This window comes from Mauremys reevesii, linkage group 20 (genome assembly GCF_016161935.1).
Source record: "Mauremys reevesii isolate NIE-2019 linkage group 20, ASM1616193v1, whole genome shotgun sequence".
In the NCBI taxonomy this organism is placed as follows: Eukaryota; Metazoa; Chordata; order Testudines; family Geoemydidae; genus Mauremys; species Mauremys reevesii.
In genome coordinates this window covers 5,535,081-5,560,922 of record NC_052642.1, presented here as the reverse complement: position 1 = coordinate 5,560,922, position 25,842 = coordinate 5,535,081, and the positions used below count along the sequence as shown (strand labels likewise).

At 48.7% G+C, this 25,842-nt stretch overlaps 1 protein-coding gene across 5 annotated transcripts in view; it reads right to left on the bottom strand.

Annotated features, from left to right (window-relative positions):
* The window catches only part of AP2B1 (adaptor related protein complex 2 subunit beta 1), a 108,320-nt gene that overhangs the window by 9,393 nt on the left and 73,085 nt on the right, over positions 1 to 25,842 (bottom strand). For all 5 annotated transcript variants that reach the window (XM_039507373.1, XM_039507375.1, XM_039507372.1 and 2 more), the window contains 3 exons: positions 23,698 to 23,827; positions 8,525 to 8,609; positions 7,649 to 7,735 (listed from right to left, as the gene is read on the bottom strand). In XM_039507373.1, the coding sequence (XP_039363307.1) occupies positions 7,649 to 7,735; positions 8,525 to 8,609; positions 23,698 to 23,827 (302 nt within the window). The remainder of the gene's footprint in view (positions 1 to 7,648; positions 7,736 to 8,524; positions 8,610 to 23,697; positions 23,828 to 25,842) is intronic.

The window sequence follows — 25,842 nt, the reverse complement described above, 5'->3', positions numbered from 1 at the left end:
CATCGTGAAGCATCACAGTCATTTCCAACTGATGGCAGAAGCACAGGGCTTTGACTTCAGCTGCATGATCAAGGAGAAGCTGGGCTGTGAAGGAGACAATGCTTAAAACACACAAGCAACCTCGTGGTGGGAATGCGGGGAAATGCCAGACAAGGGCCTGCATGCTCGTTTCTGAGTTTGCTCCAGCATGAAAGTCTCTTTCTACTTTAGAAAGCCAGGAGGGGTTAAGATACTAACAACAATCCTGGAATCTCTTAGCTAATCACGGTCTCAACTTGATGCAGAATCTTCTGTCTCCGTAAAGATGCACATTTCAGTCGAGACATTCTGGATTGGCCAAGAGATTGCTAATGTAGCAGCTGCCGGGCTTCAGCCCTCTTTATAGATGTGTCTGAATGCCGTGCTGCTGGAGGTGCCGGACTGGTGAGCAGCCTAGGTGGCTGAAATCCTATTTGGCCATGGAACAAGGCAGCAGTGTCAGCTTCCCACTGCTCACGGGGTTTAATTCTGACATGGAGGAGCCCACCTTTAAGGTTGGGGGGGGGTGTTCCATACCCATTCAATAACTGGCCTCTCTGCTCCGAGTGCCAGCAAAAGCACCAGCTGGACATTTGGTGGTGGTGGTGAGGAGTTTGTTTATAATGTGGACATCTGTCCTCTGGGAAATGGACTGAGACCCACCAATCCATTAGCGAGACCCCTGAGCAGGCAGATGGTAACTACCTTCCATACCAATCTGGGCTGCCACTAAAACAAAGCTTGAGGCGAAAAGTGCCCTGAGTCAGATTGTCAAGGGTATTTAGGTACCTAACGATCAGATGGGAGCCTAGCAAGATGTACAAAATGCCTATGTGAGTTAGACACCTAACCTGCTTCTGTAGATTCTACTAGTGCCGATCTACATTTTTAGGTGCTCTGGAAAATCTGGCCCCATGTCCCACGCACTGTCCAATCCCCACTTGTCCCTCATTTGTACAGTGGGAGGTCAGGAGTCTGTGGAAGGAGAACATGTATGAGGCATTGAGTTGACCTGTACTCTGTTCTTATTGGATAAAAACTTGCTCTGAGACAGCTCAGCACCTCCTCTTTGCTATTCATAATCCTGGGGAGGACCCCACTCTGTTGGCAAGGAACCATGTGACTCCACAAATTTTAACTGCATAGGACCAAAGAATCCGGGCTGGGGAAGAGCATCACCCACAACCAGCAAAAGGAGCTAAGCCCAGTTACGGAACGTGGACCTATTTGTGCAGGAAAGATCCTGCCTGCGAGGAAGGTTCCCTCCTTTAGAAGGGCGGCTGTATTTCACCCCGCATACGGAGAACTAGGGACAGATTTTCAAAATTGCTGTGTGCCCAGCTCCTTCCCTCGGAGAGCAATGGAAATCTGGTTGTTTCATTTAGGTGCGCCAATGGAAGCACTGGGGGGCTGAAATCTTTTGAAAATCTGTCTTGTTCTTTGAACAGATTTATCACACCAACTCTGGTGCCAGAAGTAGCTTCACTGTATTCAAACCTCTCTTGGCAGCAGTGGGGCTGGAGAGGACTAGGAAAGCCACTTTAGACGAAGGAACAATCTTATTTTCTTCCCAGTACATTACATACAAAGCACAGAACTGTGGTGACTAAGAGATCAAAAGCATTCTTTAGATTAAGCCCAAGTATTAAAGTGCAAACCAGCGAACGGTTTCATTTGTATGTCAAGGGTCGGGTGAAGAGCAGCAAACAAAAGCCAGGGATTGTGTGGGAAAATAATAGAAATATACTGAGATATTAATAAAAACACACTCGACTGAGAATAATGGGACTGTCATTCCATCCCAGGGTTCTGGTGACACCGATAAAGCAGCAGGGCAAATAAGGTTATCAGAACTGCTCAAGAGAATGGCAGCACGATTACGTACAGCCAGACTGGCATTATTCTTTAATTGTATTTGTGTGCGTACACACACACACAATTCCCATTGTGGAAGGGTTTTAAGAACAGGTTGGACAAACGCCTGCCAGGGATGGTCTAGGTCTCCTTGGTCCTGCCTCAGCCCTGGGGGATGGACTAAACCTCTTGAGGTCCCTTCCACCCCTACATTTTTATGGTTCTATGACACACCTACAGACAATACGGCTCTTGTTTTATTTGAAGGGCTTGTCTGGACTAGGGTGTAAGGTGCGTTTTTAAAATGTATTAGCTAAAATATGCCGGCAGTCAGACTAGATAATATATAGCCCCTTTTGGCCTTAAAAATCTATTAACATCTTTTAACTAACATGTTTTAAGAAATTCTAGTGTGAAAAAGGAAAATTGGATTTTAACATGCATTAGCTAGTGGAGGAGAATGTGCGTTTTGCAAAAAATTACCTAAGCTAAATACACCTCTACCCTGATATAACACGGTCCTCGGGAGACAAAAAATCTCACCGCGTTATATCAAACTTGCTTTGCCTCCCCCCACCCCCTCCCCGGACCTTGTTCCCTGACTGCCCCTGCAGAGACCCCCCTCCTTAATCACCCCAGGACCTCACCCCCTACCCAGCCCCCTACCCCCTCCGCCAGGCACTCACCGGCGGCGGGAAGTGGAGCGACGCGGCCCCAGCCTGCTCCACTCTGCCAGCTCCCAGCCGCGGTGCTCTGCTTCCTGCTGCCGGTGAGTGCAGGGAGGTTGGGGAAAGGGCTCCCCCCGCACTCACCTGTGGCGGGAAGCAGAGCGCCGCAGCTGGGAGCTGGTGGAGTGGAGCAGGCTGGGGCCAGGTTGCTCCGCTTCTGCCGCTGCTAGTGAGAGTGTGTGGGGGGCGATCCCTTTCCCCAAGCCCCTCCCTCAAGCAGCATGTCTGGGGCCGGGGTGAGGGAAGCAGAGCGGGCTGCTCCCGGCCCTCCACTAATCTCCTGGGCCACTCTGGGACTGCGGGGTCCCCAAAAGTGCCCTCCCACAGCTCCTGCTCCCCAGACCCTGTGGAGGCGGGGAGAGCCCCTGACCGCCCCTGAGACCGTCTGACTCGTATCGAAACCCTCGGCCTCGGCCTGGTCCGGCACCCTTAACATGCTGCTCAGAGCAGCGTGTCAGAGCTTTACCGTGTTATATGCGAACCCGCGTTATAGTGCGGTAGAGGTGTACATTTATGAATTTGGTACCGTGCATACATGGCAGTAACGCTGACTGATGCTGGGAGCTTTGAACCTGTTTAATAGCATATCCAGATGGCAGCGCCGACATCTCATGAGTAAGAATTTCAGTGCAGAACAGGACCCTGTATTGAAATCTTTATACACCTGTGGAGTTTCTAAACTTTGCCCCTCACTGCTCTGGAGGTCTCAGCTTTTTAAGCTCTTCTCGCCTTTTCAATGGATTTTCCCTGCCTTTTCACATGAGCAGAATAATCAAGGTACCAAAGTCTTAAATTAGCATAAAAGCCAGGAGATGAGAAAATTGAGGTTGTACCTTTAATCTTAACTCTGACCCCTTGTGTGTGTCCATGACAACAATCTTTAATTACATGATCACATGATTTCTCTGCTAAAATATCATAACTGTTTCCTTATGGCCTCAGATACATAAGCAGAACCTGAATGTATTTAAATATGAAATGCACCCGTACGTACGCCTTAAATAGTAGATGAGTCTATGCATTTGCACTCTGGCCCAAATCTGCAGGCCAGTGCAGCAAGACCCACTGATTGCAATGGGACTCGCGAGGGCACTGTAGTCACTTGTGGGATTGGTGGCATAGGCCCAGATTTTTGGAAGTATTTAGATGTTGCTGCACTCAGCATTGCAATGCCTAACTGATTTAGGAGCCTAACTCGCTTTTTGGAAAATGAGGCATAGGCTTCTAGACCCTTGAGGCGCTGAAGCGCCGAGTGCAGCCTCTCCTAACCACCTTTACAAATCTGAGATTCGAGGGCCAAAGTCACATCTAGCCCATCCTTAGGAGATAAGCGTAGGATTGTTCTTTCCAGTACATTTTGCCCACAGATTCAGTAACATTTGAAATGTCTTTGTGTTTCGATCTCCCTTTTCTTTAAGGAAAAAGGATAAATAACCAGAGTTATTAGGCTAGAGGTGCTTTGAAATCTGACTGCTGCCCAGGGACAGACACACAATCCTGGATGTACAGTAGAGCACAGAGCCAGACAAGAAATTAGCAAGCTGCATCTCTGACTCAGTAAAAAAACTGATCCCTGCTGTAAAGAGATTTATTTCTAATTTAAATGTCCCCTTACAGAAATCAGCGTTCCTCACTCAGCTGGATGGCAGGGCTTCTGGTATCATCTGTCTCCCTCTCTAGGTGCTGTACTGGCATTTGTAAGATCTAAACAGTCATAAAGATGGAAGTGAAGGGTCTTCACGGTGAGGAGAAAGAATGCCAGGCAGTGCGCATTGATGGAGGGAAGACTGTTTTGATTAGCCCCCGCCTCAGCTCCTCAGGAGCCTCTGCACAATTGCCGGTGTGTTCGCTCCATCTGTCAAATGCCTGCTATAGCTCTGCCACTATATTTAAATAACCGGTTCCGCTGTGATTATGGCAGATCAGCTGGGAAATGGAGGTATTTTTAGCTCACAGCTCAATTCATGTTGTTGAACCGGAAATCAGCTAGACTGGAGAATGAATGTTGTCGTTAACAGGGTTCCTAGACTTGGAAGAGATCACACCACACTGTGGATTCAGGAATTAGCTATTTAAGTGGGTCTCACGGGATTCATATTGATTTACATTGACAAAGATGCCCTGGACATCTATCGAAAACTAGCAGCTGCTGGAAGCAGGGATCTGGGCTGAAGAGCAGCATCGCAGCAAATTTTGAATCATAGTCAACAGCCACTGAAATTCACAAGCTTGGTTCATGGCAAGTGCTGCTCTGGCACAGCTGAAAGCTAGGACCAGGCCCCTAGAGCATGTCTGTCCCCGTCTATGCCAAGGGTATGAAAGTTACACAGCTGCACTGTTCAGATTCCTCATAAGGAACATGGGAGAGCTGAAATTTACCGTGCAAGCTTTAATCTGCTGCTGGGGTCTCTGAGAAAAAGGCCAGGATAACGGAGGTAGATTGTTTAATCCACACACCCAGGGCAAGTACACACAGTCCTCAGCATTGCAAGCCACTACCCTTAGAGGGAAGATTGGATGATGGCCAGAGGGAGCCTATAGTAAGGCCCTGTCTACACTAGGTTTTTAGCCAGGACCACCAGTGCAAACCCTTAGTGGAGACAAGATTTACACCAGTGCCGTGTGGTTTGCACTGGTGCTTCCTCCAGTTTGACATCGCAAGGGTACAAATCGTGCTGCACCGTGCATCAAGTCTGCACCTGTGTAGCCACAACCTAACACTTGTTATTCCATGCCAAGCTCTCACCCTTCCGCACCCACTACTCTCAGCCTGCTTGGCTCTACGATCCAGGTGGTCAGTGCAGAAAATGGCTCCTGTAATTGCAGCAGGGACGAGGCATCAACTCCGAAGACAAGAACAGAGGCGTCAGCTGATAAAAGCATTTGAAGGCTGTTTATCAGACATGACCCATTTTCCTCCCTAAACAAGCAGAAGAGGCTGGCAGATTCTGCACACACTGTAGCCTCCCTAGCGATGGATCACACTCAGACAGGCACCGCTTCCAAAGCTCTCGCTAAAAGACTGACAGGAGCTTCCTCTCTCTGAGCCCTGGTGATGGCTGCAGATAACACTGCAATAGAGCAATGTTATTACTCACATGGTGTGCAACCGCGCAGAAATCTAACGAGACTAGAGCGCTCCTGCATGCCCCTCCGCTGAGAGCTGGGCTTCATTACAATTCCAAGCAAGCTCAGGCACAAGGTCTGGCACCTGGCTGGTAAAGCAGCCCAACAGGGAATGCTGCCAATTACTCTGCATCCTTTAATGACTCCCAGTCAAGGGGAACAGGTGGGTAAAGTGGAGAACGCACTGCAGTGCATAGGCTAATCACAACCAAGGGTCAGCTAGAAACCTTGACAGTAGCGTATCCTACAATTAGAGACAGTGTGGTGGCCGCAAAATGGACCAGATGGCCCGTCGATGTGCGTCGAGCAACCAGGAAGTAAACTACCTATTCCTCCCAGACAGACAGATCCACTGCAGCTTTGGTTTACAGTGGGTGAAAGAACGAGTTTCTGGAAGTCTCGTCAGAAATAAAGCCACCTGCTGAGAGTGTACATTTAGAATCTAGGCCCAAGGGGAGGGGGGCAGGATTTTAAAACCTGACAAATTGTCCATCACAAGAACGAAACCTTCCTTCTGTGCCGCAGAGCACGACAGACAGAGTGGCTAATGGATGAGAGTGGAAGGGTGTGGTGGATTACAGGGCAGAACTTCCAATCAGGTGGAAATGTCCATGTGCCATTTGAGAGGCTGGAACAAAAGGCGCGCTGGGAGCGGCTGCCCTCGCCAGAATCCCAGGAACAGAATCAAGTCATAAGGTCCAACGGCTGCTATTTTCGTCATATCTTGTGGTCCAAAATAGAAAAAAATCATGGCTACAAAGGCAGGCGGTGGGTGTCTGCCTGTGACTGAAGTGAGGAGTGTTATCCCTGCGTGATGGCAGGCAGGAGAGACAGTAGCAGGAGTTTGTGATCAGGAGGGACACACCTCTCTGTAAAACATACTAGCTTTAGTTACAAGCACTTGGATCCCATCCAGGCCTCTCAAACAGGAACAATGCAGCTCTACCAGCCATGTACTCCCTCATCCGTCAGTGGCAAAAAGGTCTTTCGTACACGCGAGATGTTCATCGCCTAATAGAGGCAAATAGCTGAGAAAGCACTTGGCTCAAGTAGACAGGGTACAATCGAAAGCCAGCAACGTAACACTAAACAACAGCAAGATATGACTGTGGCCTTATATCTGCAGATAACACCTCCTAGCTCTCCTGTAGGGCTTTTCATCAGGAGAGCTCGAAGCACTTTACAAAGGAGCTCAGTATCCTTATTCCTTTGTACAGATGGGGAAACTGAAGTAATCTGTCCCAAGTAATGTAGCAGGGAACACAACTTAGGTCTCCTGAGTCCCAGTTCAGTGCTCTAACCACTAGGTCACTTGCTTTCAGATGGGGAAACAGACACAGGAGGGACAGCTGACTCATCCAAGGTGGCACAGCAAGTTAGTGGCAGATCTACGTCCCACATTCCCTCACTCCTAGTCTTGTTCTCAAGCCACTCAGCCACAGCTGCCCCTACAGCTAACAAGCCTCAGGGATCCCAGCCTGACCGTGAAAGACAACAACTCGGAACCAGTAGGAAATTTCTGTGATGTGGGTTAGGGTACAAACCACAGTAACTAGCTGGAAGGGTTTGAAATCAAGCCCAAAGCTCTCTGCTCAGAGACACCGTGACAAGAAAGGTAAATAAACGGGAAAGGGAGAATGTAAGAACTGTAACGGAAGGAAAAAGGGAACGGGTGAAATCCTAGGGAGGGGACTGTTTTCAGAGACATTCACTGTGGAACCTCCTTTTATGGAATTCAGCTGAAAGTTTATGTTAAACAAATCCGTGGAGCTAGAATTTGGAACTGCTCAGCCTGTAGCTGCAATCCTGATTTGTCAGCATTGTCGATACACAATGCTGATAACCGGAAACGCTCTACTGAGTACCTGTCACTCCTGTGCATTACATGAAGGCTCGCTGCGGTCCAGAACCCAGTTACTCACCAGCATTCAAGTGACACTCTTTAATCTGGAACTGGAGCTCGTTTTCATTTGGAATATCCTTCCACGTGGCAAGGAAGACTTGGCGTTCTACATACAGGAAAGACAACGGTCAGTGTCCCGCCCTCCTAGTTCTCTGAACTACCCACATTGCCGGTCCCAAGAGTCACTGCAGAAGAACATGCTGCAGAGACAGAAGAGACCTGCCTGGTCGCATCTAGTCCATCCCTTGGGGTCTAGTTCAAGAGTTTTCCCTACAACTCATTGGCTAGCAATTTGTCTAGCCTAGTTTGACTGAAAGCAGCAAAGTCTTGAAGACCATGTGGATCTGTCCCCAATGCCTTCGCTGCAGCAGACTTTCACGAGTCAGGAGCAGGTGGGGTTTGTTAGGAAGAGACCTCCAAAGCTCAGAATACAAGAACCACATCATGCAGGATTTCCCTTTCCCATCAGCAAAAAGGCCAAACATACAAGCCAGCTAGGATTCTGTTTACCAGGCACCTTCTCGGCCTCTGATGTAAAAGCAGACTATCGAACCAGAGAGAACGTGAAGAAGGGGTTAACAGCGTAAGATTTATGGGCTAAATCCTGGTCCCACTGAAGTCAATGGACAACTTCCACGAGAGCAGGATTTGGGCAGCGTACCTACGTTTGGCAGGTAGAATCAGACCCGAGGAGGGATGTTCTGGAAATGTAACTGCTTTGAATAGCGACTGCAGGAGAGCAGGGACTGGCTGCTACACTGCCCTGGCATCCCAGTACCGATGGGTCTCTGCTACGGATGGACTTGCATCAAGCTGTGCTCTGTCAGGACGCTGTACTCTGCCTGCCCGTGTGGCTCTCCAAAGAGCAGAGGGACGCTGACCAAACAGCACTCACCCATTTTGCCATCCTCCACAAAAAGCACGTTGAGAGGAATAAGGCAGCTGAAGTAGAAGACGTCGATGCTGTTTTTCACAGCCACCTGGCAGGAAAAGAAACAGGAGAATTAGGGCATTTTCTATAGCCTGCTGGGAATGGACGGGACAGGAGTCTCCTAGCCATCGGCCTCGGGGGCTCGTGCCCTTCTAGGGGTGGTGATCTTTAACGGCCCTGCCTGGAGGCAAAGGCCAGCTGTGCACACTGGGGTACGTGGAGAGATGCTGCTGGGCCTGGAAGAACGTCTCTCAGCAGTTACAGACAAGGAGCGCACCCAGCCTGCTCCTTCATCAGGTCTCACTCCCCTCCCGTGGGCACTTCACTGTGCCAGCCGCTGTGGGCTCACAGCTAGCCGCCTCAAGCTCATTTCTTATTCCGCCCTCATTTCCCATCACTCCCCACCCCCCCAAATGCTAATCTATTCTGGCTGCATGCAGGCACTCTGTCATTTCACGCCCCACTCCACAGATGGGCTTTTTAACCTTTCATTCATGTCCCCTCCCTCCTATTTGCAACCTGGCCCTTTCCCCACCCAACCTGTGTGTTCAACAATCTCAGCCGGCCTCCCCCTAGCTAGGCTCACACTCCCCTTTCCATCTCCCTGTCCTCCCCTCCCCTCCACACAGATTCCTGGGTTTCTTTTCTCAGTCTAGCCACGCTCTGAATACTCCATAGCCTGAAGCCGATCTTCTGTCTCCAACGTCCCCTCTCCCTTTCTCCCGCATTGAATGTCATTTCTTTGTTGCAGCACGTAGGTGGGGTTTGGGCACCGGCTCCATTTGCCGGTTCATACTCGGTCGGCCACTAACTCTGGACACTTCCTTTTACACTGCACTCGGACGTGTCTCGGCAACACCTTGCTAACGCTGCTTAGCACGTATATTGCCACGTTCGTCAGATTACCTCAGCGTGTCTCACAAGGCTGCATTTTGCAAACAGGGACACTGAAGCCCAATGGCTAAGTGACTTGCCTGAGGTCACACAGCACGTCAGTGCCGGAATCGGGAATACAACCCGATCCCCCACTCTTACCTCACTACCCGCATCTACCACACTTCCAGCTGCGTTGCCTTTTAACCCTTGACACCTCCTGTGCTTCACACACACACACGACCAACAGTGCAGATTACTCCAGTGTAAGGGGGCCATTTAACACACTTTCGCAGCAGCGCCTGAATTCCTTGGTGTTTAGTAGCTTTACCCTGGGGAAAGCTGTGTAAATATCACCATGGCGGTGGCTGACTGAGTCGACAGCTCTGCACTGGGCTGGAAGGAACAGGGTCTGCTTTATAGCAACCGGGGGAGGGCAATCAATGGGTGAAAAGTTTAATTGCCAACAGGCCCCTTAAACTCCCACAGCGGAAGAGCTGCACACGATTGCCTCTGAGCACTACCAAGAAGCCATTCTGCGTAGAACTGGCTGCTCTTTGCTCACCAGGAGAGTGACTGCACTTGAATTTTCTCCTTGATGAGGCTTATGGCAATAGTAGGAGCAAACCAGAGGTCCAGGAAAACGTATGGTCATAACTGAGGTCACTCTGCTTACAACACATGATGTCGCTGGAACAGAGTCTGGCAGATATCCACAATTCCTTGGAATAGATGAATCCTAACCCAGGCATTGGATAGACAGTATTGACCGGAAAATGCATAACATCTCGTTATGGGCTGTGGCTGGGATATGTAAATACCCTTCAATGTCAATAGGAATTGAGCACCTCACTCCCTGAAGATCCCGGGGAAACCAGATTAATCTGTGGATTAATCTGGTTCACCCACTGTGTTTGTATTTCAGTTAGGTCACCAGTCAGATGATTTGTAGCCAGTGGTGAACCAGATTAATCCACAGAGGCAAAATTAAAGACCTCTGTGTTTTGTCTGCAGAATAAAATGTCCCTGTGTTCTGTAGGGCCTATTTAGAAATAAAACTAATCCCAGTAGAAATAGCTGTTGATAAAGGAGAGGAGGGGGTGATGGGAAATCTGAACACACCAATCAGCTGGTTTGGAATACATGCAAACTAGAGCGTTAAGGAAATGAGGTCAGCGTTCGGAACAACTGAAAATTATTTTGGAGCAGTTGGGAGGGTCCCCGGAGAGCAGAGAAAAGCATGAGATTTGCATGTGACATAACTTGTTTTTTCCACGTCTTTTTTGTTGCTGTTGTTTAAAAAGGGTGTATATTTAATTCACACAGTGAGAAAAGATCTTTTAAAAGCAGGGATTAGTTAAAACCATTACACCTTGTCAATGACCCATAAATATAAATAGCTCTACATTACGGTCTGTTGTCATACACCGACTGCCAACATCACATGCTGGCAGGTTTGAAGGTTGAGAGGCAGATGGAATATTACCTTCAGTTCCTGCCATCACTTTAGAGAGATTTAAACAAACTAGGTGGCTTTCAGAGAGGTGCAAATTAACTGGGAGACTGGAAAGAACGACCTATCCAAGCAAAACGTGTGAGGTTTGGCTAAATGATGTGGGGGGAGGGGGGAGAGAGGTGTCTATAAATTCAGGAAGAGTGTAGCCAGCCAGAAGGGAGATGTAACTATTCATGGGGTAACACTGGGTATAACTAGGGAGTAATGGCATTGAACTGAAGCTGGAAAAATTTCGGCTAAATGTCTGGGAAAACGACAGTGAAATCTATTAAGCGGCATGTTAATCTCCTGAGGAAAGGGGCCGCTCCAATGCTCGGGGCATTTTAAATTGGACTTGACTGTGCACTAGTAAGACGTACTGTAGTGAGCAATGCTGCATGGCAGGGAGGCGGACTCCGCCACCGAAGAGATCTTTCCTAGCTCTGATTTCTATGATTAACGGCCGTGTTTATTCTACAGCAACAGAGGTTCGTTAGTTTTTGTAGCTAATTGTTGTTGCTATACAACAGCAGCAGCTTACAACAGGGGCCGGGGAAAAAGCTTCCTCTCCCTCCAGGCACAGATCTAGAGGCACGCACCAAATTAATATGCTGATCTTGCTTCTGCAGTTACGAGAGTGCTATAAAAAGGTATCTGTTGACCTCCTTCTCAACTCTGCCGAAGACTACTGAGCCGGCCAATTCTGATGCAGCGCAGTGCATTGGAGCACCACTTGCTCTTGACACCACAGCAAGCAGCTCTGCGTCCTCCCTAGCAAATTGCATCACAGGGTTCACGGATGACATCACTTGCAAAACCATTCGGCATCTCTAATGAAAACCTCTGCAATCAGCCTTCACAAGCAGCCTTTGCAAACCACGAGCAGTGCCGATGTGAGAGGGGTAATCCTGCTAGGGCTCACGCTCCCACTGGTGCCACAATAAGTCCTGGTTTATTTTATAAGGTTTATTCTACATATTATCAGGCACTTCCTTCTGTATGGCAGGGCTTCAAGAGAAAATTTGTTTGAGCCTGGCCCCGTGACAGCCAATAAAAATCTCTCTCTCTCTCATCCTCCCACCCCCATTCCCCTAGCTGAGGCTGTGGGTAGCTGAAGAGACTGGAGCAGTGATGTGGAGTCTCATGAGTGCTAGGTCACTTTGTCTGAGCCTCAGCCACCTGGTTTGGAGCCTTGTGATGGCAATTTACGAGAGACGAGGCTGACAGGCTCAGTACAGGGCCTAGCGGGCAAGCATCCACCGCACAGAAACTGGAGGGAGGCCCAGGACCAGACTGCTCTCTTCTCTGATCCCCGGGAGACTAGCCCTAAGAGGAACACGCTGGGTGTGGGGGAGGGTTGGTGCTGTCCCCATTCCATGGAGCGAGAACTTTCCATTTCTGGAGACGTTACCCCAGCCTCTTTCCCAAGCAGGACAGTTACTCACAAACGGAGCAGCTTCCCAATGCGGCTGTGCACCAGTCTTCAACAACACTGCAAACCTTTCGGCTGGGAGCAGGTCTCAAGAGTGCCTGGGGGTTTCTGATCTCTGGACACATCTGATGCACTCCTGTGTCAGTTGCACAAACCACGCAAAGCGTGCCCTGCTACAGGGGTTAGCCACAGCTTGCTATGTACAGCAGGGCTATCTACAAAGGAGGGAGGTTATTCAAAACAAGGCTCTGTGGGCCAGAGACCACAGCCCAGTTAGCTGTCATTGCTCCCCATGCTCAGCACTGCAGCGTCTGACACATACCATCACACACACTATTACAAGCACTTCCAAGAAAACTTGGAGGCAATTCTGGGCCAGGAACATTCTTTCTTCTGTTCCGAAAGGTTCTCTTAACTCCTCTGTTATCTAAGTTTTCCCCTGACAGAATCATAGACTATAAGGTCAGAAGGGACCATTATGATCATCTAGTCTGACCTCCTGCACAATGCAGGCCACAGAATCTAACTCACCCACTCCTGTATCAAGCCTATGTCTGAGCTACTGAAGTCCTCAAATCACGGTTTAAAGACTTCAAGGTGCAGAGAATCCTCCAGCAAGTGACCCGTGCTCCATGCTGCAGAGGAAGGTGAAAAACCTTCAGGGCCTCTGCCAATCTGCCATGGAGGAAAATTCCTTCCCGACCCCAAATATGGAGATCAGCTAAACCCTGAGCATGTGGGCAATACTCACCAGCCAGACACCCAGGAAAGGATTCTCTGTAGTAACTCAGATCCTCACCCCATCTAACATCCCATCATAGGCCATTGGGCATATTTACCGCTAATAGTCAAACACCAATTAATTGCCAAAATTAGGCTATCCCATTATACCATCCCCTCCATAAACTCATCAAGCTTAGTCTTGAAGCCAGATGTGTCTTTTGCTCCCACTGTTCCCCTTGGAAGGCTGTTCCAGAACTTCACTTCTCTGATGGTTAGAAACCTTAGTCTAATTTCAAGTCTAAACTTCCTGATGGCCAGTTTATATCCATTTGTTCGTGTGTCCACATTGGTACTGAGCTTAAATAATTCCTCTCCCTCCCTGGTATTTATCCCTCTGATATATTTATAGAGAGCAATCACATCTCCCCTCAGCCTTCTTTTGGTTATGCTAAACAAGCCAAGCTCTTTGAGTCTCCTTTCATAAGGCAGGTTTTCCGTTCCTTGGATCATCCTAGGAGCCCTTCTCTGTACCTGTTCCAGAGTTTGAATTCATCTTTTTTAAACATGGGAGACCAGAACTGCACACAGTATTCCAGATGAGGTCTCACCAGTGCCTTGTATAACGGTACTAACACCTCCTATCTCTACTGGAAATACCTCGCCTGATGCATCCCCAGACTGCATTAGCTTTTTTAATGGCCATATCACATTGGCGGCTCATAGTCATCCTGTGATCAACCAATACTCCAAGGTTCTTCTCCTCCTCTCTTACTTCCAAGTGATGCGTCCCCAGCTTATAACAATAATTCTTGTTATTAATCCCTAAATGCATGACCTTGCACTTTTCACTATTAAATTTCATCCTATTACTATTACTCCAGTTTACAAGGTCATCCAGATCTTCCTGTGGGATATCCCAGTCCTTCTCTGTGTTAGCAACACCTCCCAACTTTGTGTCATCCGCAAACTTTATTAGCACATTCCCACTTTTTGTGCCAAGGTCAGTAATAAAGAGATTAAATAAGATTGGTCCCAAAACCAATCCCTGAGGAACTCCACTAATAACCTCCTTCCAGCCTGACAGTTCACCTTCCAGTACGACCAGGTATGGTGCCTTTACAAGCAAGGATGACCGTGGGCTAGTCGCCACTGAAAGGAAGTTCCCCAAACGACCTCAAGAAATTCTTCACAACCTGCTCCGTTCGGCTGCCTCCCTGTAGCCTTGTATAACAGCACTTTGCTTGACACACACAGAAGGAATTTCCATTCATCTTCAATAACCCCTCTCATTCAGACAAACTTTCCACAGGAGCTTGCTGATTCAAATAGGGCTCACCCTTCAGAGAAGTTTGCCTGCGTGTAGTGTGTAATTAAGAATGTACTAGCACTTTCAGCCTCAACCTCTTCTGAGAGGGAGACTGCCTGGTACACCCTGGTTGAAGCTGGCTTTCCATCTGCAACCCGGTTTGAAGGAAAAAACCCTCTTCTCTTTGAATTCTGCCACACAAGAGAGGATCAAGTCTTTTGCAAAAACAAAGGGGACAGGTTTTATTTGTTCAGACAGGCTTTCCTGTGATGCTCTAACACTGAAAAGGTCTCGCCCGGGCAAAACCTGCCCCAGGCACCCAACCGCTCAGAGCTTGTTCAATTGCGCCCCTTTGGCACCTCGAGCCATCGCTGAGAGAGCACCCCCTGTAGAACCAAACTGTCGGGATTCACGTTCGCTTGCTTTGCTGCGTCTGAACTCTTTCGCTGCAGGAAGACATCAGAACGCTGACGGCTGGCGGCTGCTGTTCTAAGGTGCATAACACTCACTTCTTAGACATTGTGAGCATGCAATGCTTAAAAAAAGAAATCCAACCCAAACCACGTTAGTACTAAAACAAAGCTCTAAAGATGGGTGTGGACGCACTCGCCATGCCCTGGAATGCCATGTACTCAGTAAAGAACACACCTTGGGAGTACCAAGGCTGAATTAAGGACCGTGCACCTCAGTTGTAGGATACATCTTCCCTGCAGCTGGGACTGTGCTTCCCAGCCTGAGTAGAGAGATACGTGTTAGCCCGTGTCGGTCTACCCATGCTGAAAAGCACGCTCCCCCCCTTGCGGTGTAGATATACCCAGAGTATGCATCAGAGTGCCTTACAGCCATGATGTTATCAAGGTGAGAACTTTCTTTTCCAGGACCTAAATCACCTCTGCCAGCACAAGGCCACGGTTTATTTCCATGACCATGTCTGCAGCCAGAAACCTCACATGAATGCTCTCTGCTTCCCCTCATGTTGTTTGATGGGTACGGTTCGCAGGATCCTACAGGATTTGACAGCCGCTGATTGCTGCGTGCTCTCCCTAGAAGCACAAATCCTGAGCTCAGGCAGCAGACTGGAGTGCCCGGAGCACCCAGGCTGGATGACATGTCCTTGGCTGCAGCTGTCATCTCCTGAAATGCTGTTTGCGTCAATGGTCAGGGAACAGTAAATTAGTGGAAGGAAGGTTAGGCTCTCATGTGTGTCTGGCTCTATTGTAACTTCCAAAGCACATTTTATTGTATCAAATGTGCTGCATCTCATGCCAATGAGGACAGGTCTGGCAAACTGAGGGAACCTGCTGCAGACTCCATTCTGTGCTCTGGGTGTTCACAACCCACAATGGACGCTCTCACAGGTGATTTCTTCCCCTCTTCACTGGGATATGGCTCTCTCGCCTTAAGCGCCTCTCTCTTCAAGGCATGAAATTAAGCTGATGCTCAGCAGCAGGGTCAGGTTTTTACCTGGGTCTGAAGGTAAAACAGGGTGATGCAGCGCAAGAGGGAGCTCTTTTTACTTGCTTGACTCACCATTGCTGGAGATTATACGGGATTGTGGTTAAAACAAACCATGGATCTGTGGTAGGTATTGGGAGAATTACGGTTCTATTCCCAACTACCATTGGCTCCCCACTGTGACCATGAGCAAATCCCCACCTCCGTGCCTCAGTTTCCCTTCTATCAAACCGTGGGGAACGGTACCCACCTAAACAAAGGGCTTCAAGAAAGGATCCACATAATTAGCATTATTCCCGGTGCTGCTAAAGAACTGGAAGACTGTCCCCGAGCAGGCTCACAGTGAAAGCAGCACATCGTTACTGATGGGCCCTGCCAGTTTTCTCCCACAAGGTCCTTCCTTTTCAGATATATAGACACACAGGGACAGTTTAATCTACCACCGAAATATAGCCAGCTCTGGGGTGGAACGTGACAGCTGTTTAACAGCACACAACGGTTTAGGGCAGGAAGAGCAGAATACAGTACCCAGAGAAAACCACTGGGGTCACCTGCAATTTGGCCAAGGACAAGAGCTAACACAAAACTCTTGCAAAAAGTGCCACAAACAGTCAATATTTTTGATACAAGACTAAGGCTGATCCAGAAAACACTTCCCTCCAACAGCACAATGCCTTCCAATGTACTGGGGAACTGGGTCAGGACCAGCACAGAGAAGAGCCCCTATTGGATCATCATCACCCCTTTCTGTCGTGTCTGCGTTTCCCTAGATTTCTCAGCCAAGCTCCAACCAGGTCCAGCCCTGCTTGGCTTGTGAGATTTGACAAGATCTCAGAGCCCTGGCTGGAACCTCCACCATGTCCTTGTCAGGCCCTCTACCTTCACATGCGTCTTTCCAGGTGTGTCTTAGTGTCTCCCCACACCCTCTGAGAAGGGTTAACAACTCCCCAAACCTGCCATCCCTCCCGCCATGGAACTAACCCAATGCATGCTCAACACTTAGTCAATTTGTCGCTTGGAAGAGAGATATTTGTTTTTTCCGTCTCTCCTTCCAGAACGGAATCTGTTTGCTGAAGCTAAAGTGGTTTCCTTGCTTACGTAAGCACTCAATGCCTCCCCACATCGCCTCCTCTCTTCATGTACTTGTATGGTCCCCTTCATCACAGCACCGGATCCACTCACGTGTTAACGAAATGATCTTCAACATCCCCAGGAGGCAGAGAAGTATCCCTAAGGTGACTAGTCCATGGTTGTAGAGGAAGTGCTGGGAACTAAACCCAGGTCTTCTGATCTCCAGCGGCTTACTTAGGTTAGCCTTCTTCAGAGGAGAGAATTGCATCTTCGCTTGACCCTTGAACGGGAGAAGGTTTCACCACACTCTTCAAATGCAGTTTGGAGGAAACAACAGAAACTTGTTCTACATTTCACAGTGCTTTGCAGTGAGTCAAAGTTCTGTTTCCAGTATCGCTATCCATGAAGAAATGCAGCAATTGGCAACACAATCACTACAAGTGTGTGCCAGCCAATTGAGAAGAATTTTAAGGGCATTTTGAAATACTGAAGTCGTGCGCTCGGCTGCTCGCTCACCAGCTGTGCTGAACAAGTCCTGGTGATTGATAGAAGGTAATGCCAAGGAATGGAACACGTTGTCGATGTAGAATGTTAAAATCCCAAGAGAAAATCCGATGTAGAATGTTAAAATCCCCAATGCTCCAGGCACAAGTAGGTACATTAAGGCTCTTTGTGATTCGTTCTAGCTTGTTTTTTTATTAAATCATCCAGGGCAGGCAGTTACTGTTGGGACAGAGAGCAGCAAAACTCCAGAGCGGCAGCTGAGAACCCTTAGCCTTTAGCACACAGCTGAGCTGGGTTGGACGAGATGACCTCCTGAGGTCTCTTCCAACTCTAACCTGCTATGATTCTAGGTCTATGTCGTAGCAAGGCAGACCTGGCAATTTTCTGAAATTCTCTTCTCTACTGCAGCATTATGGGATTGCCAGGCTAGACTAGACACCATCACTACCTCCTCTGCATAGTCTAGACCAGTGCTTCTCAACCTATTAAACAACGTGTTAGCTGGGCCGCAGGTTGAGAACCAGTGTCCCCCACCTAACCGTCCCCCAAAACCCTATTCTCAGCACCCTCTGCCCAGAGACCCCTCCACAGAGTGGGGCCAGGAGTGGAGAGCTGGGCATGGGGAAGCGACCCCGACCCCCAGATCCTGCTGTGGGGGGCCGGGCAGCACCTGGCTGCCCAGACCCGGTGCAGGGGGCAGTCAGGACCCTACCTCCAGACTCCACCAGGACCTTGCTGTGTGGGGCTGGGCAGCAGCCGGCTGCCCGGACCCCAAGCCCCACCACATGGGGTCGAGTGGCAACCGGTAGCCCACCATGCGGCAGGGCAGCTGGGAGCCCGTAGCCTTTAGCACACGGCTGAGTTGGGCCGCAGGTGCGCGCTAACTGAGCCATGCAGGCCGTGGACTCAGAACCACTGATCTGGACCTTCTCAGAGCAAGAGCAGACAAGACTGCACTGAATGCCAAGGCTGTTTTGCAATAGTGTTTGCTCCTTAGGAAATTTTGGGGGAAATTGCTAGTACAGACGCAGCCTTAAAGCCCCGTCTATACAGGAGCAACTTGCACAACCATGATTGCAAGTTTTACGGTGCTGTGCAGAACTATGTGGAACAACTGGCAAACACGGTTGTATTCAGCATGGAAATCCAGAATGGACAGTGATGCATTAGCTAAAGCTGTACTTCAGATTACCCCTCCAGCAGAGATCAAACGCTTCTTCTGAACATTAAATCCAGGCCAAATATAGACGCAAAGCTCAGTAAAATGAGATTTGGGTGTAACTCTGATGGGAAACGATTTTAAACATTCACAAGTGCTACTACACAGCCAATGGTAAATATGTTCTTTGCTGTTAAACACCCTCAGTGGACTAAACAGTGTTATAACATGGCTTACTCTTGCCCGTGTGGACAGAAACGCAGTGTCTAGATTTCGACCAGGGTTAAGACTTGGCTCCCCAACACGGTTATAACATTTTATTCTGCCCACACCAGTAAAAAGACAACCCAGGTTTTAACATAGTTGGGCCACAAGACGGTGGATTTTGTAGTGCAGATGGGCTCTGGACTGAACCTGGTTTTAACTAGCCCCGAATTCTGGGTAAGGTGGTTAGTGAGAGACAGCCCCCACACAGCTCATCATTTTCAAGTGACAGAAGGCACGGAATTTTAGAAGCCTTTACTCATTTCATGGTTCAGCAGCTGCAGTTGTCTTGAACATAAAAAACCCTAACAAAATATCCCGTATATCGGGGCAGGACACTGCAACGCTTGCAATTCCTCCCAGGGCTGCTCGGCATAATGCAGAAGTTACAACATTGAGGGGATTTCTGAACTACCCTTGAACGGGGATGTATTAGGACCACGGCTTCACTTTGGTACAGGACAGTTCCCAGCAGGCATTCCTGCATGGCTTTTTTTATTCCAAACCTGGCTCTGGTCTGGATAGGATTAACGGACTTTATTTATTTTTTTTAAACCACCACATGCTCTCATTGCAGAACCACTACTTTATCCCATGTGCACTGAGGCAGAGACTTGAAAAGCAACTGCCCCAGCGATCTCCAGGGGAGATGGAACTGCCACTCAGGTTCCACACCTTGCTCCAAGGTGGGGAAAGAAAAACAGAAGCCAAACAAGTCTGCATTTCCTTGGCCTGCAGTCAACCCAGGGCCTCTGAAGGCCAACTCAGTCCTGGCACCATTGGGGACTGAAAATCTGGAGGTCCCTTCAGTCCCAGGCTTTGTTGTTTTTGTGGGGGAGGAATAGCTCAATGATTTGAGGATTGGTCTGCTAAACCTATGGCTGTGACTTCAATCCTTGAGGGGGCCATTTAGGGTTCTGGGGCAAAATAATCTGTTAGGGACAGTACTTAGTCCTGCTGTGAAGGCAGGGGACTGGACTCGATGACCTTTCAAAGTCCCTTCCAGTTCTACATTTCTATGATTCTAGAAGAGCCTAGCAGCTACCACTGGATTTAGCCAGCACTATGCAGCGGTGAGATCAAGCCAAATGCCAGGTGGCCAATGAAAGGCTGAGTAAGTAATTTGAAAATGTTCCTAAGCAACCAGCTCTGATGGAAATTAACAAAACAAGAACTACATCATGAAGATCTCATTTAGCAACAGACACTCTTAAAAAGGCTCATTCCAACAGCAGCTCTCTTTTGGGGAATGCAATAGGGATAGAAATACAATGAACCAGTCTGGAGTCTGCTTAGCTTTACAGGTCCGAGATGCTTCTGTATTTACATCTGGCTTCATCCTTTAAGGGTCAATCAAACTTTGCTACAAAGCTGATGAACCATTTTCAATATTAGGTTGGGGGTGAGGAGGGAGGGAGTGTTCTATCCTTTATCATACACGGCAGGACTACTGGTAAACACAGTCTAGAAGCTGTTAATGCCGGGTGCGGACCCCGATTGCATCTTGCGTAAGTAGCTCTCTTAACATTTAGTTCTCCCTTCTCTAATGTGTCGGTTTTTGTTAACGTGTCAAGAGTTTTGATCACTTTCGCTGATTAGGAAAGAGGTAAAAATTAAACTGCACATAGTGGAGAATAAGACATTCTAATAAAATTACAACATGAACAGGACAAACTCATTACTTCTGAAATTGCTGCCTGCAGAACAAACTATTAGCCTTTGAAGTTTTTAGTTCACATGCCATGGGAATTTAGAGATGAGTTTGGTTGCCTGAGGACTTATTTTTCTGTTACTGCAACAAAAACGCAGATTAAAAAAAAAAATGAAATTAAGGGCCTTAAAGTTCAAACAAATCCTGTACACTGGCTCCTAACAATTCCATGAACAGAAGATCACATGCAATATCGCACTCAACTTACTGAGCGTTTTCTTTCTTCAATGAAAATAGGTGTAGAGAAATAGAGAAGTCCCTATATTTTGCTATAAATTGCTCTCTCAGTACGGCACCCATCAGAGTGATTTCTGTAGGATGTTTTAAAAGTAATTATTTCTGCGGAAAAACACAAAGAATGCCATTCCAGAGGTGGGTGCTGACAGTGCAATGACAGATCTCCATCAAATCCACCGCGGTCTGGAGAGTAACAACCGTACTTTTTAACTTGGCTTCCGCTACCAGTGTGACTCAACTCTCAGCTGAGAGAGATACTATTACTCCATATGGCAGCTTCCCTGATTGTAAAAGGGCAGCCAACTTGTGTGGCAATGAGGTAGCTAGTCAACGAGCGAGCAGATCTGGCACTAACGAATGCTCTGCTTATTTCCAAATAAGGCAGCTGGAGGTTTCCACATATGTTTTCGCTCTGCTTTATTCTTGTAGCATTTTCTGCTAGAAACAAACTGGCTTCATGGTAACCCAGTATTTCATCTCCTTTCTGAGCAAAGGAAGCAGTGGCTTCCATGTGTGTTTTTGGTTTATGGGACACCCCTTCATGTCCAAAGCCAGATCTAGAAGGTCTGGGACTCGCCCATTCTGTCCCCATGAGTTAGTGTTCATAACAGCTGAACCAAACTGATGTAATCACCACCTTGACATGCCTAGCTATTCCTGGCCCTGGGAAATCTGTGATCCTGTATGGGTCTCCTACACCGTGGTGCAAAATGCTGCAACTCCTCCCTCTGTGGAATGGATTCCAAGGGCATTATCAACCCTCCTGCCCTGCCTCCTTCTCTCTAAGCAGAAAAGGCCCCTGCATGGGAGATATCACGTGCAGCTCATCCACGTACTCCCCTAACCTCGTGACTTTGCCGAGGGTCTGTGGGGTAGGGGACCTGCTCATCTCTGCTCCACTCATGCAGAAGCAGCTATTGCACCACTCTTGTGATGTGATGCCAATTCGGAGCCTCAGGAACTAAACAGTGGAGCTATTTCTAGCTGTTTGCCCGAAGACTCATTAATAAGTCATAAGCCACGGAGCGGAACAGTCAAGAGAAGGAAACTGTTGTTCAGGCAGATGAAAGTTACAATTTAATCATTGCTTTTTAAAAAAAAAAAACCCTGGAGGGAGTAAGAACTCTCTCTGCATGGGAAGTGCTCCACTCCGTCTGGGCCCCTAAGGCAACTGGAGACCATACCAATGGGATTATATCTATAGTCAGACCCACTTCATCCCAACCTCCCCCAGCCCCAGATCAAGGCACTGAGCTCTATGTGCTCTGAAACTGATTATTTGCTTCTGCTGGATACGAGAAGTCTCTACCCAGGAGATGCATAGATATAAAGGCTATAGACAGGGGAACCACTAACCAGCCAGCTTCCAGGAAACAGGGAGCTACCGCAGACTCTGCCAATGGGGCAAAACTCCATTCTGTTTGAGAGCTGCATCTGCCTGACCGGTGAGGTGAATGCAACATAGATAAACCTAGCAGTGCCAAGACCCCAGAATCGCCACTGAAATATCTGACCCCAAGCTGCACTAAGGGAAGCAGTGAGGCTTTACCAACCCCTGCATTACAGTGAGAAGTAAGGGCCTGAGAACTGAAATATACAAAACAGCCTCATTAATGTAACGTTAACAACCCCTTACCCTCTGTTTCCTGGACCTTAGCTCTTTGGGGCAGAGAAAGTGCCAATGATCTCAGGAAAGCACCACTTAAAACTAGCAGGGCTAAATAAACAGATAATCACTTCAGCAGCAGCCATCTTTCCCGCGGGTTTCTTTATTCTTACATCTCAAGCCATCATCTAAGCTGAACTAACACCCAGCGTGGGGATCCGCTCCAGACGTTTGCGGCTCTTCCTCTCCTTTCGAGCCTGGCTCTTGGCAAGCGTAGCAAATCCCGACCCTGCCCTCTCAACTAGCTCCGTATGTACATTGTCTGGAGCACATCTGAATCTGCTGTATTCACGCAGCTCCAAGAGGGTCAGCTTATTTACTGCCAAAACGTACTCCCCTAACACAAGGAAGTCACTCCTTGGGGAAAGAGTAAACAAGATGGGTATTTCCCTTTCGGAGGAGGAAAGATGGCAAACCCAGCCTCCCTCATTTAATCGGATAATCTGCATCGCTCTGCACGACTGCCTAGTGCACACGGCTTTTCGGTTCCGTACATTAGCACCACGTGGCATCTGGGCTCTTGCAGAACTTCCATGCTTCACTGGCCAACTTCCCCGGTTTTGTTCAAGAGCGCCTGTGTATGTCATTAGCCACAAACTGCTGCTTCGCAGAGGGCAGATGTTCTGACACCGTGTGGCTTGGATCTGAGGTTAAAAGGGTTACGTTTTCCCACTGTCCCGCTATAAAGACGCTGGGAAGGAGGGGTATTAAAATATCAGAGAGGAATTTGTTTTAATGCCATATAATCAGAAGAGCATACAGCCTTCGGAGAAGGTGTTAAATACAAGCCTTGAGAGTGACAGCCCGGCACCCAGGGCAAAGCCTGGCTCTGGTAACTACATTCTGTCTCCCTGCTACAGTTCCAGTTAACCAAGGAATCATCTTTGCCTCCTGTCCTACATTGTGCAGCCTTGCTGCACACTCTTGGCCATGTCCCACCCAAGAGGTGGATGCACTGCAGTGGCATCAAGTGAGCCCTGCAAGTCAGTTTTGGTTGCGAACTTTCAGGATGAGAGAGGACGTAGATCGCCTCTAAGTGCTACAAACCCCCCCCCCCACCACCATTTCCAACAGATTGCTGACCAGAAGTCCATCCTGCCCGCCCCTGAGAAGCCATTGCTCAGCATTTCAGTGAACTTCTGGGTTCCTATGTGGAGGAGCCCCCAAACACAGGCCACCTCTAGTAGAGGAGGAAGACAACTGAGCTGTGAGCCCTCAACGTAGCATCAGACGCTGCTTACCTGGAGGTTGTTGAGAGGCTCCATTTTCATGACAGGTCCCAAGGTGTTGAGGGGAAGGGAGACGTCAATACTTTGGTTGGGCATCAGCGGAGTATGAATGGCCAGAGGAGTGCTGGGGATGACGCCGAAGCTGGGCGAGAGAAAGCCAGAGGGTGTTCACACAGCACTGCATTTCTGAGAGCCCTACATACGACGAAGTCACTTATTTTAATGGGAAGGGGATCAGGGACCGCTGTCCCAAAGGTTCTCTCTGCTTTCCGTTTTAGGGCGGGCTGGCCTCGCTTACTGCCTTGCCTGAGATGTGCCCCACTGTGATTTAGGGGAGAGGGAAACAGGTGACAATTGGCATCAAGGCGGACACTTGAAATAGGACAATGCACATGAACTTGAGTCTCACTGGTCTCCCTGAAAAAGGGCCCACCCTGGCCAAGAGATTATCTACTGGCAACATCTCCATTCTCTCCCCCCTGGGGCCAGTCTAACTGCTGAGCAGCGGCCTGCCCTGCAAGGAGCAGCTTACTAGCATATGAGTTCAGAAGGGCTGGAAGGACAAACACTCTTCACTTTCACCAGAGAAGTAGGCAGACAGGCAGCTGCGGACTTTGTGTCAAAGCTAGGAGCAAAGGGCAGAGATGCACGAACCGGTACAGGGCAGGGAGAGGACATCCATGAAACGTCTAACCAAAGAGGAATCAGCAGGCTGCACCAGTACTGCTACAACGCAAGGCAGTCCTCAGCACTGCCAGATGGCTGGCTTCGGATGGGGGCTGGTTCTCTGCTTTACTTTATACTCTAACTGGGAAAGCACACCGCCAAAGCAGATGGGATTTACACTCACTCATCCCACTCCGGCTCAGACACATTTTAACCCCACGTGTCCTACTTAGTGGCAGAGTTTATATGGTGCACGTTTCACCTCCATACTCTGCAATGGCTTGTCTGAAAGTGCAATTCAAGATGTTAGCTTGGATTGAGACCAGTTATCTTAGTGACCAAGCCTCTCCTTATGTACTTGTCTCAGCAGCTCAGATCAGCTCGGGCATCTAGGCAAATGCTCCTTGAATTTGAACTCCAGGGAGCTGGAGGCAGGATATTCTCAGGGGAAGGTGGGCAGCATTGCCCTGCTAGGTGGGGAAAAGGCCATGGTGATGTGTGCACTAGAAATGCTCGGAGTTCTCTTTGCGTTGGCTGATACATGCTTGTTGAAGGGATGACAAGCATGCAGAGCTCTGACGGATGCATTGTAAATTAAAAAATTAATACTGTGGTTCTGTGGGGGGAAAGGGAAAGGGAATCTTCCTGCTCACAGAAGTTGTATCACTGCTACGGCTCAACGACAGGGGAACGTGTAACACTATGTATATTGAAACGGAAATGGCAATCAAGATAGCTGGGAACAAGGAGGAAACGGGAAGAGAGAAAAACAGCAGCAAGACCAGAGAAGGGAGAAAAATCATTCCCCTCACTGGCATCCACCACAGTCTTCCTGATCAGATGCTTCTTGCATGGAATCTATTAACCTGGCTGCCCCCTCTGCGGCCAAGCTGTCCTGAAGAATTGTCCTTGAATCTCCTCCCCTACAGTCCATCCTACTAGTCTGGCTACCTCTCTGCTGGCCATCTTCGTCCCAAGCTTCAAATTACATAATGCTCCAGAGTCCAGACGGACATACCTGCATCACGTAAAATCTGAAGGTCAGTGACTCGGGGAGCAGGGGCACGTTAGGAGGGCTGGCCTGGGCCGAGAGGGCACATGCAAAGTGTGACGCTTCCTATCTCAGCTGACTCCCTGTGCCTTTGGAAGGGAGACCTCTTGGGATTCTGACGGGAAGGAGAGGGTGAGACCACCAAAACCGATTCCCAGCTGCAGTGGACCAATAAGGAAGCAAAATTGTTTGGATTGGCCAGAGAATCCACAACTAATTTAAGGAAAACAAGTTGATCTGCTGCAAAAGCAGATCATGCTGGTCTAGTGTCCCTTGAGAATTAAACACTAGCTGGGTCTGAACATCCTCCAGGGGAGTGTAATACCAAAGTGCGTTTAAACGGGGCTTTACACAGAGGGAGACTCTGGCAGCAGGGAAAGTCTCCGGTGAGGGGAGGCAGCGGTCGGGATGGGGGAGGGAATGGCTCTGGCAGCTCCCCA